This window comes from Camelina sativa, chromosome 19, assembly GCF_030686135.1.
Source record: "Camelina sativa cultivar CO46 ecotype springtype chromosome 19, ASM3068613v1".
NCBI classification, from domain to species: Eukaryota; Viridiplantae; Streptophyta; class Magnoliopsida; order Brassicales; family Brassicaceae; genus Camelina; species Camelina sativa.
Window position 1 is genome coordinate 17,455,910 of NC_141898.1, and position 11,802 is coordinate 17,467,711.

At 32.9% G+C, this 11,802-nt stretch overlaps 2 protein-coding genes across 4 annotated transcripts; both read left to right on the top strand.

Moving 5' to 3' along the window:
* Window positions 1-857: 857 nt before the first annotated feature.
* LOC104766897 (uncharacterized) lies at window positions 858-2,010 on the top strand. Its single transcript, XM_010490875.2, has 2 exons — window positions 858-1,417; window positions 1,533-2,010. The coding sequence occupies exons 1-2, from the start codon at window positions 910-912 to the stop codon at window positions 1,781-1,783; spliced, it is 759 nt and encodes a 252-aa protein (XP_010489177.1). The 5' UTR covers window positions 858-909; the 3' UTR covers window positions 1,784-2,010.
* A 5,187-nt stretch (window positions 2,011-7,197) lies between these two features.
* LOC104766896 (ribonuclease 3-like protein 3) lies at window positions 7,198-11,554 on the top strand. 3 transcript variants are annotated; one of them, XR_015591508.1, is made up of 8 exons: window positions 7,198-7,660; window positions 7,760-7,912; window positions 8,013-9,124; window positions 9,284-9,320; window positions 9,441-9,945; window positions 10,038-10,187; window positions 10,295-10,656; window positions 10,830-11,554. XR_015591508.1 is itself a non-coding variant. In XM_010490874.3 (7 exons), exons 1-7 carry the CDS (start codon window positions 7,331-7,333, stop codon window positions 11,449-11,451), a joined length of 3,234 nt encoding a protein of 1,077 aa, XP_010489176.2. In that variant the 5' UTR covers window positions 7,213-7,330; the 3' UTR covers window positions 11,452-11,554. The 3 variants fall into 3 exon arrangements, 1 of the variants encoding a protein (XP_010489176.2); XM_010490874.3 differs by lacking the exon at window positions 9,284-9,320 and having other exon boundaries at window positions 7,213-7,660; XR_015591509.1 differs by lacking the exon at window positions 9,284-9,320 and having other exon boundaries at window positions 7,223-7,660; window positions 9,491-9,945.
* The last annotated feature ends 248 nt before the right edge of the window (window positions 11,555-11,802 follow it).

Consider the following 11,802-nt stretch of genomic DNA (forward strand, 5'->3'; position numbering starts at 1 on the left):
CATCTTCCATACATCAAGATTCAAGAGAAATATGAAGGTGAGAATGTATGTGAACTGTGAAGTTGTTTGTATTGAACTTTTGGTAATTTAATTCGAGAATATCCCATAAACCTCTCTCTTGTTTTTTATATATATTTTTTGTGATAAATTTGTATATTTTTCGCATGTAGTGAAATGAGAAAAGATATGGGAATATTACCAACTTTCTCAAAAACTATATAAATATTTTTTATGTTTGCTTTGTTGAAATTATCTTTGTAATTTAATTTAATTTTAAAATGTAAGTAACTTAAATTTGTATGCAAGTTGAATGTTTATTTTTGTTCTGACCAAACATGTCCTCAATCACAATTCACAACAGATACTTTGAGCTTTTATGTTTAATCATCTTATCGTCACTAAAACGTAACTCTATAGGAAGACAAGTTAATGCTGAAAAAGACTTTATGTAATAATTTATGTTTTGATTCGTCAACGTTAACTTAGCTCAAGTAGCAACGAAATGCAAAGAAGTTTTTTTCCCACATTGAAAATTCATTGACGTACAAGTCAACGATCTTCCACTAAACAAGTCCAATGCATTTTTCCTTAAGAATCATCTCATTTTAGTTGGTTTCTCACTTCTATTCCCTTTTTAAATCTATTTTACTATCGGCTATAATTCAAACATTTACGGCCGTACCTTACTTTTTTTCACTCATGTAAATGAATGTAACATTGTGTGCTAAAAAGAATCAATACTTTTTGTTATCAAATATTTTAAAGAAAAAGGTGACTAAAATCTCACGTTTTCGGCAGTTTGGCACCATCTCTGTCATATGTCCTCCTATAAATAACCAATCTCTAAACTTTCGAAAGAACACCAACACAATCACTTATCAAATAACTAATAACTCATAAGAAGAAACGATGGTGCATTCTCGTTTTTTAAACCTTGTTTTAGTCCTAGTGACCGTTGCCTCTTTGTTCACCACATTTGCTGAGGCCAATAGAGGATTTGGCTGGGGTTGGGGTGGTGGCTCAAACAATTCAAGTGGTTCAGGTTCAAACTCGAGGTCCGGATGGGGTTGGGGTTGGGGACATGGCTCCAACTATTCAATTGGCTCAGGTTCAACCCCAGCGTCAGGATGGGGTCGGGGCTCTAGTAGAAATGGTTCAGGCTGGGGTTGGGGTTGGGGTGGGATTCCCAACAATACTCACAACTCCGGATCTGACGGCTCGGGTTGGGGCATGGATCCTAACAACAATTACAGCTCGGGTTCACGCTGGGGCTATGGAGGTCATTCAAAAACATTTAATGCCACCTACAATGGACCTAGAAAGATCATAGTCGGTGGAGACAAAGAGTGGACTTACGGTTTTAATTACGCCGACTGGGCTTCTAAGACTGCTCCATTCTTTCTCAATGACATACTTGGTGAGCCATTTTTCTTTTCGACATAATCTCACATCTTTTAGGGAATGTATATAACTTTTCATGCATGTAAGTTTTGACAAAAAAAAATATTAATGATATGATCATGCGAGTGCAGTTTTTAAATACAACCCACCAGCCCCATTCACGCACAGCGTCTACCTGCTTCCGAACCCATCGAGCTATGAAAAGTGTGACGTGAAGAAAGGCAAAATGCTTGCGTCCCCGAAGCAAGGTGCTGGAAATGGCTTTGAGTTTGTTCTAAAACAGATGAAGCCTTACTACATTTCGTGCGGCGAGCATGAAGGTGCTCACTGCAACAACGGTACCATGAAGTTCACCATCATGCCTATGCTTCCCCGTTGGTAATTTGGTAATCCAAGTCCAACATTAGTTTTTCATTTGGTTGTTGTGTTATCAATAAATGGGATTACCATTATTTATGTGTTACAATATTTACATTTTGTTGGGATTGTTTGTGGTTTTGCTTTATGTTTTTATTATGAGATCACTATTGTTTGTATACTACCATATTTTTGTGGTAAAAAAGGGCACCGTTTGGTATTTTTATGACAAAATATGACCAAACTTTAATATTCCCTCTATAGGATGTTTTAGTTAAAACACGCATATTAAGAAATAGTTACTTTTAAAAAGTTTAACCAATCATACATAAGACTGCATAATATAAAATATAAATTAATCTAAAAGTTGTATAGAAAATTGGAAACAAAAATAATTCTCTAAACATCTTATATTATGAAACAGAGAGAGTATTTATATAGGGTTGACAAGGTTTACCATATTCCTGTTTTAGCAAATGGAGTAAGAATCGTTCCTTATCAATCAAAATATGACTAGATTCTCCAAATTATCTTTGAATTCCGTTCTTTTTTATGGAGGATGTTTATGGATTAAATTTGTTAAAGCCCAAGATTGTGACCCATTACAAGTTCAATAGAAGCACATAAATCCATTTTCGTAGCCCATGTAATTAGGTTATTCTAGCAACTATATGTTAACATGTTATGATCATCAATTAAAGTAATTAGGGTTGCCGGCATCTCTCTTTTCTTTCTTCTTCAATTGTTCTTCACATAGTTTGGCTAAAAGATTATCTTCATAAGATTATACGTGATTACAAAAACAATAAATCACTATAGTATTTCTATCTATTAACTTGTACATTGAAAGATTGATTTGGACCTATGAGTTGGTATTAAAGCTTCTATATTGAAGCTCTGATACCAAACTGTAGCACAAGATCAAAGCTTCAAGATACAAGTCAATTTGGTAGAGAGAAAAATATACCTATAATTTTTACCTTTTTTTAATTTTTACCTATTACAGTAAAACCTCTATAAATTAATAATGCTGTGACTAAGACATTTTATTAGTTTATAGTGATATTATTTTATAGATATATTTTTAACTTTTTAAAAATTTTGAATTGAGAAAATTTTAGCAAAATAAGATTAAAATTTTGGATGTTGTAAATTTTATGGTATTGAAATTGAATTTGAAATACTTAGAAAAAATTATTGACACTAAATCATAAATACTATAGATAAATTCACTTATACACATGACATACATAAATTCCAATTTATTAATAAAAATATCAATTGCCGTATTTTAATATTCTATCAAACTATCAAAATGTAAATGATGTATATTTAGAAATTGAAAACTTTAAAAGGTTTTAGCTATTTTTATGAAATGTTATAGAGTAATTTATATCATTATAGTTTGAAGATACAACATAACAATTGTTTTATAAATACGAGGTTTGGGAATAACATACTTTATTATCTCAGCATATATATATATATGTATGTAAATTTACATGATTATTAATTTATAATATTATTGGGACTATATTTTACATGGAGATTTCAAAAAATTATTATCTCATTATCTTATCGAATTTTGTTATTTTTTATATTGGCCCGACTTGGAACTAGCAAAATTTATTAATTTATAGTGTTTATTAATTTATAGAGGTTTTACTGTATAATTCAACTTCATAATGTTCTGTTCTGATACTACTCTTTTAAAGATTTTACTTGATATCATTTCAACTTTTTTTTCCTCATGTTGGTTTCTATAGCTAAATGGTTATATATAGCTTCAACCTTGGCAGTTTTTGCAGCTTCAATATATATTTAGAAAACATATATGGTTAATCCGTTAATGGTTTATATGCAAAGACTCTTATGCCGTAATCTGATCGTCAATATGTATTTAGAGAACAAAAACGTTTAGAGATAATTTATAAAAAAAAAAAACTTTTTCTTTCCTTGTTATTTTGTGGATCCAGTTTGCAAGTGTGTTGTACTTGTATATGAACTCACACATAATGGAATTATGCAAATACCAAAGATACGACTTTCTAATTAGTTTCATGTAAACAGCTGAGCGATATGGTAATCTCCAAACCAAAACTACTCGGCTCTGCTTACTCTTGTCTTCAATAGCTTACACTTTTTTTTATGAATAACTATATCAATATTACGAAACATTTAAACATATAAATTTATAGAATTAAGACCTTCATTATTTCATTTTCATGGGAGAAAAGAAAATTTATAAACAAACTCAAAAAGTCAAAAATTATATTTAATTATTATTAACTTATTCGAACTGTTATTGAGCAAATAGAAACAAACTTATCTGGTTTAAACCTAAAATAGGGGAATTTGCATCAACACCTACTTTCTCCCACTTTAACAACACACACTACTTTATGTTAATTTTATACTTTTCTCTTCCAAAACTACATATTACTCTCTCACCAAACTAAACTCATCTCAGCTTTCTCTCTCTGATTCTTCTCACAGACTCAAATATATATATTTTAAGAAGGGAAAAAGGAAAAAAGAAATAAATAAGTACAATAAAATATTCCAACAGCAACATCAACCAAACAACATATACTTTTCTTCTTTGTTTCCCTTTTGCTCTGCCATATAAAGAGAGGATTATCTCGATCTCTCATTTCTTTCCTCATTCAGTTTCTATTTCAATTTCTTTCCCCACCACCATACCCAATCCCCAATTCTGTTTCCTTGTTTCTTCTCCTTCACCGTTATTTTAATCTATAAACGTATCATCAAACAGTGATTTATTGCAGAACTAGATCTTGCTCTTCCCTCTCTTCTTTAAGGATTCGAATTGGTTAATCTGCAAAGAGAATGAAGCACTTTATGATACCAAGGAACACTATCTTCAGTTTGATGTGAAGACAGCAAAGTTCCGTGAATATGTGGACATTGCTTCATGGACAACAATACCGCATCAAAGCCACCTCGGCACAACCACCATGGTAGAGAAAGGCAAACACCACCGGATTGGTATAAGGAGAAAGAGATATATACTTTAGGAGGATGGGGTTTTCTCTTTACTCGCCTTAAGATGTTACCTTCTGTATTTTCTCATGTGTTCCTTGTTTTACTAAAATTGTAAAAAATGATATGGACAAGTTTAAATGGATTTTCTTTTTACTTTTTTTTTTTGGGTTATTAAACCATTTTGTGTGTAATTGTGTATATGAAGCAAAAGTAGAGGCAAATGGTAAAATCTAAACATCTTATTAAACTATATCGTCTTTGCTTGGAGTAAAGCTTTGTATCATATAAAATTTAGATTAAGAAGGAAAAAACCTAAAAACGGATTGCATTAGATGTGAGTGAGGAGAGTAATGGCCAAAATTATGATGATGGTTGATGGAAACCATATTACCGAATCCATGATAAGCAATCCATAATGCAAATTCCAATAATACATGGACTTGATCACCCTCTTCTCCCCCTACTTTGTATGCTTTCATCAATACTTTTTCACCATCTACATTTGCTCTCATGGATGACCATCATCATCTACTTTGTATGTCCACACCGTAATGGCCATATGGTAAGATCCTTGTGAAATCAACACATGGCCCTGGTAGCGAAACTTCATGGATAGTTGTTGGTCAAGTTTTTATGGACTAATTACTATGGTTATTATTTTTTTTCCGACATGGATACGTTGTTTTTTTTTTTTTTTGTAACGGTCACATAAACATATTTTTTTGATGCAAGAAAAAAAAAGATTTCATGTGTTCAAGATTCCTTGAATGGTTTATAGTTCAAAATTTATGTTTAGATTTTAGTGTTTAGGGTTAGGGTTATAGGATTTATGATTTAAGATTTAAGTTTTAGGTATAAAGTTTTAGGGTTTAAATGTTTAGGATTTAGGGTTTAATGTTTAGAATTAATGATTTCCGGTTTAGGTTCTCTTGTTGCAACCTCGAGTCCATAGCACAATATTTTTCCTTTTAACTTGAACATCTTGATTATATATATATATCCATGTGGTTATAGTTTGGTGGATATACTTGAATGTTCATCAAAAATATAAAAACAAAAATGTTTTGATGCAAACAATAGTAAATTTCATTGAGTGGTGTTGTTCAAGTATATTTATATTTTGTAATAGAAAATACAGTGAGGATTATGTGAGTGTCTCCATGGCCCTAGCGGCGATGTTTCATGGAGAGTTGTTGGTCAAGTTTTTATGGACTAATTAATATGGTTATATCATTTTTTATTTATTTCGACATAAATATATTGTTTTTTTTTGGTTGTAACAATCACATGAACGTAATTTTTGATGTAAAAAAAAAAAAAAAAATTCATGTGTTCAAGATTCGTTGAATGGTTTATAGTTCAACATTTATGTTTAGATTTTAGTATTTAGGGTTAGGATTTTAGGTTTATGATTTAAGGTTTAGGGTTTAAGACTTAGGGTTTAAGGTTTACGCAAATCTCCATTTACCAAAACATAACTTTTTGATGAAATAAGTTTTGATATGTTTTTATATGATTAAACATAAGTAAATATCTGTTAACAATACTGTAAATGGTCATCCACTTATCAGTGAACAAATGTTCAACTAAAAATGGACAGTGTATAATATACTAATTAAAATAGAGAAACATATCACCTCTAAAATAGAGATGACTATTTTTTCCTCTATATTTGAAACAAATTTGCTTTTAAAATAGATCTCTATATTTTTCTCTATTTATAGAGGAAAAATAGAAATGGATTGGAGATGCTTTGCTATAAGAAAAATTCTTGGAGGTGAACCACTCTCATTTACCCCCTCTTAATTAACCAATCAGAATACAACAATATGCTATGTCATATCATATTTTTAAAAACAAATCAAAATTAAAATAGAAATACAAAAAAACTAAGGAAACAAATTATGTAGATCTTTTATTAAAGAAATTATGACGGTTTGAGTTTATAAAATAGGATTAGGGTTTAAATTTATAATTTTAAAAATTATGTCGGTTTGATTTTATAAAAGAATGGTTAAGATTTAGATTTTACAATTAAACAAAATTATATGTCGGTTTGAGTTTACAAAAGAGTGATTAAGATTTATATTTTACAATTAAACGAAATTATATGACGGTTTGGATTTACAAAAGAGTGGTTAGGGTTTAGATTTTACAATTAAACAAAATTATATGTCGGTTTAGGTTTATAAAAAAGTGGTTAAAGTTTAGATTTTACAACTAAACAAAATTATAGTCGGTTTGGGTTTATAAAAATGATTAAGGTTTAGATATGATAATTAAAAACTGTAATATAATATTAAAATTAACAATTTTAAAATTGATTGATCTATAAAATTTATTTCCTTATTTAAAATTTGTTTATTTGTAAAATCTAATCCTCAGTTTTGCATTCACTTGAACAAAAATCAAATTTAAACCAAACTTGTGTCAAACCAAAACTAAACCAAACCAAACACTATGGTTTCTTTATGAAACCAAAGAAACCGAACACGCTTGTGTTGTGTCACTGACTGACCTAATTAATATCTCCGATCTACGACGCCGCCTTGAGCTTTGGCCGGAGATGGAATCTGTAGAAGCCGTGGAGAATATCTTAAACTACAGTTTCAAGGATAAGAATCTTCTCAAGGAAGCTATAACACAAACCTCGTGTAGTAATGTCGAATCATCTACTTTATTCGAACGGCTTGAGTTCCTCGGCGATTCAGTTCTCGAGCTTGCCTTCACTAATTACCTCCACCTCACTTACCCTGATCTCAATTTCAAACCCAAGGAGCTTCGTGTTATACGAACTGCTAGTGTAAGTAACGAGACCTTCGCTCGTGTTGCCGTTAAGCACAATCTCCACCAATGCCTTATACTCGAGGATCCTGATCCTTCTATAGATGCAAAGGTACTTTAACAGTAGTAAATGCCTCTGTTTTTTGTTTTTTTTTGTTTTATGTTGAATGATTTGAGAACATGTTTGGTTTGGTGTCTCATGTATTGAAAGATTAAAGAATTCTCAGAAGCAGTGAGTAAAGAAGATGAACCACTTCCGTTTGGTGGAGCGGTGAAAGCTCCGAAGATACTCGCTGATCTTATAGAGTCATTAGCTGGAGCTGTATACATTGATGTGGATTTTGATTTGCAAAGAGTTTGGGAGGTATGCGTGTTTTTTTATGTTAAGTCTACTTTGGTCCTTTTGTTCTATGTTTTATTATTATACGTTTCTTGAATTTAAAGATTGAGAAAAATATTTGTAGATCTTCAGGGGACTTGTGGAGCCAATATATACACTGGATCGTTTGCAGCAGGACCCTGAACCTGAAAGAACATTTCTTAGACTTTTTCATGTGGCTGATAAACTTGGCAAGCCAATCGAGTTCAAGTCTTTCAAAGATGATGAGGACGGTAGAAATGTTTGTGAGGTCTATTTTGGTGATAAACTTTTTGGTTGTCGGCGTTCTATTAGTATAGATAATGCAAAGCTGGGAGCTGCGAAAGAAGCATTAAGTAGGATGGTATCTATGCCCATTGAAAAGATTGTTGATGAGGATAAACTTGCCGTTGAAATCGAAGATGCGAAACGGAAGTTGTTTGAGATTTGCTCCACTGAAAAGGTTAGGTTACAGACTGGAGGATCACCTTCTTTGTTCACCACCTCTGAGAAACACCCTTTACCTTATGAAATGACACCAGATGAAACAGTTGTGTATGAGGATAGGATACATGTTGGACTTGAAGATGTGAAAATGAAGTTGTTTGAGATTTGCGCCGCGGAAAAGCTCCGATCACAGAGTGAGTCATCTTCTTTACCAACTGCCTCGGAGAACAGCTTCACCTATGAAGTTACACCAACAAAAATGGATGTTGGACCCGAATATGTGAAAGGGGAGTCGTTTGAGTTTTGCTCCACTGAATTATCTTCGTTACCAACCGCCTCCGAGAATCTTTTGACCGATGAAATGAGACGAGAACAAATGGTTATTGATGAGAAGAGTCCACATGAAGATGTGAAACGGAAGTTGTTTGAGATTAGCTCCCCTGAAAAGCTTCAGTTACAGACTGAACCACCTTCTATCCCCACCGCTTCTGAGAACCCTTTTTCTGAGAACTCTTTAGAACAAATGGTTATTGATGATGATAGTCCAAATGTTGAACCTGTAGATGCGAAAGCCAAGTTGTTTAAGATTTGCTCTACTAGAAAGCTCCAAATACATATTGGATCATCTTCTTTGTCCAATACCTCTGTGAACCCTTTAACCTATGAAATGCCAATAAAACAAATGGTTGTTAATGAGGTTAAACCTAAAGATTCGAAATTGAAGTTGTCTCAGATTTGTGCCATGAATAACTGGCCCAATCCGATTTTCAGGTATATCTTGTCCCCTACATGTTTCTTTCCTAAGTACTAATTACTGTTTAAAAGGACCATGATCCAAAGTCAAGTTAATATCTATGTGTAGTCTACACTCTTATTATCTTAAAAGGGAGAACACGTTTGCTAATCTATGGTTAAACTCTTACAATTTAGGGTAGACAATTCACACATTGATGCTCGTAAGATCAGTGTGAGTTTAGCTGTATTTTTTTTTTTTTTTTTTTTTTACTTTGTGTGCCTCTCAGTAACTATATATATACGTGCCATATTAACTTAAAACATTTTTGTTACTGTGTTTGACTTTTTTAAGTTTTGAGGAAAAACATGGGCGAAAAAATAAGCATAGATTTGTTTGTTCAGCCAAGATTAAGATACCAACGATAGAGGGTACCTTTGAGATGAAGGGAGATATAGAATCAAAGAAAAAGGAAGCAGAAAACTCCTCAGCCTACTACATGATAAAAGCCTTGGAATCTTCTCTAATGAGTAATCTGCAAATGCATGAAAGTTTAGGTTCAGTGAGAGCTGTGGAGAAGATCTTAAACTACAGTTTCAAGAACATAAATCTTTTGAGAGAAGCGCTGACGTATAACATTTCTCATTCACTTTTACTTCAGCGGCTTAACTTTGTTGGCAAGCCTGCTCTTTCTCTCGCCCTCATGAATCATATATGCCTCGCTCACCCTAAGCTCGAACCTAACGAATTGGAGTTGTTGCGAAGTGCAAATACACGTAACGATAGGTTCGCTCGTGTCATCGTCAAACATGGCATCTACAAATTCCTTATATACAGTGTTCCCGATTCAGAAAGAGAGGTAAATCATTTTTATCTCTTGTGAATGTTCCCTTTGATCGAGAACATATCTTCTTATGATATATACTCACTACTTTTGGTGTCATCTCTTAGGTTATAAAGTTCATAGAGTTGTTAGGCAAAGAAGATGATCCAGATCCATACAGATTTGTGAAACCCCCAAAATTAATCACTGACCTTGTAGATTCTATAGCTGGAGCTGTTTATATAGATGTGAATCTTGATGTTAAAAGATTCTGGGAGGTTTGTTATGTTCTCACTCGCTTTTTGTGTTTTCGAATTCTGTGTTATTATATTATGATTCTCAACTTACAAAAAAAAATATATATATATATATATGAAATTTGCAGATAATGGGGAGTCTTTTGGAGCCAGTACTAACACTTGATGATTTGCGGCAGCAACCTGATATAATTCTTACGCTTTTTGGCGTGGGATATAAACAAGGCAAGCGAGTCGAGTTCAAGTATCGTAAAATTGGCAGCCGGTCCATTATTGGTGAGGTATACCTTGATGATAAATTTATAGCTTGTGGGAAGCCTAATAAGTGTGGAAATATCGCAAAGATGAATGCTGCTAGAGCGGCTTTACAGACGTTGTCAGAGAGTATGCCCATTGAAATGGTTATGAATGATTACATTGAATATGAAGATGCAAAAGAGAAGTTGATTGGGATTTGCAAAGACAGAAACTTGTCAAACCCGGTTTTCAGGTATATATTAGTCCTACTCACTTTAGAGATGTCTTGTTTCTAGGGTCTTGTAATCTCAGGAAGCAGAGTGCATTTACTAATATTTCACACGTATAACTGTTTTTACTGTGAGTGGCTCAATGCGCCATATTAACAGATACAACCATTATGCTACTTTGTTCAAATCTTTTCAGTTTTAAGAGCTTTGAGAAGGGATATATTTGTACAGCTATGGTTGAGACTTCAACTGAAGAAGGTACCTTATGCATCAAAGGTTTCAAAAGACAACGTAAGAAGATAGCTGAAAACAACGCAGCCTCCCACATGATAAGAACTCTGAAATCTTCTCCGTTGAGTCGTGTCCTAAAGAATCTGCAACTGCAGCAACTTTTAGATGAGAAGAAGGATCGGAAGATGCAGAGAACTTTAGAAAAGAAGAAGAATTCAGAAAAGAGGAAGCGGCAAAGTTTAGATGAGAGCAAGAATCCACAAACGCAGAACAGTTTAGATGAGAAGAAGAATCTGGAAATGGAGAACAGTTTAGATGAGAAGAAGAGTCCACAACTGCAGAACAGTTTAGATGAGAACAAGAATCAGCAAATGCAGAATAGTTCAGATGAGAAAGGGAATCTGCAAATGCCGAATAGTTTAGAAAAGAAGAAGAATCTGCTTTCAAGAAAGAGGAGGCGGCAAGATGAGAACAAGAATCTGGAAATGGAGAACAGTTTAGATGAGAACGAAAATCAGCAAATGGAGAATAGTTTAGATGAGAACGAGAACATGCATCAAAAGCAGAAGAAGAGGAAAAGGCGTTGAAAGATTTAGTTAAATTTTTTGGTATTTCTCTTTTGCACAGTTGACAAACGCTTATTGTATTTCATTAATCTTATTGGTGCAATGAGTGAGTCTCTAAAATCAATCAAACTGTCCTCCATTCCAAGTTTTGTCTGTCTCGCTATATCGTCTTTTCTTTTTGTCACCCATTTTTGTGATAATTACAATATTTAAGTACTTCTCAAGTTCAAAATGGTTCTCAAGTTCTAAAAAGGTTCAAAACTCCAAGTTCAAGTTGGAATTGTAAAACTCAAAACTTATCTACTTAATATTTATCAAAACTCCAAGTCCAAAAATTTATCATGATATCTTCTTGTTTGTTTTCGTCAATTT

Bases quoted from the DNA above. Each gene is read 5' to 3' on its own strand.
- LOC104766897 (XM_010490875.2), top strand. From the start codon at position 910: ATGGTGCATTCTCGTTTTTTAAACCTTGTTTTAGTCCTAGTGACCGTT. The intron at 1,418-1,532 runs GTGAGCCATTTT...ATGCGAGTGCAG, and splicing joins CTTTCTCAATGACATACTTG to TTTTTAAATACAACCCACCA.
- LOC104766896 (XM_010490874.3), top strand. From the start codon at position 7,331: ATGGAATCTGTAGAAGCCGTGGAGAATATCTTAAACTACAGTTTCAAG. The intron at 9,125-9,440 runs GTATATCTTGTC...GACTTTTTTAAG, and splicing joins TGGCCCAATCCGATTTTCAG to TTTTGAGGAAAAACATGGGC. The intron at 10,188-10,294 runs GTTTGTTATGTT...TGAAATTTGCAG, and splicing joins ATGTTAAAAGATTCTGGGAG to ATAATGGGGAGTCTTTTGGA.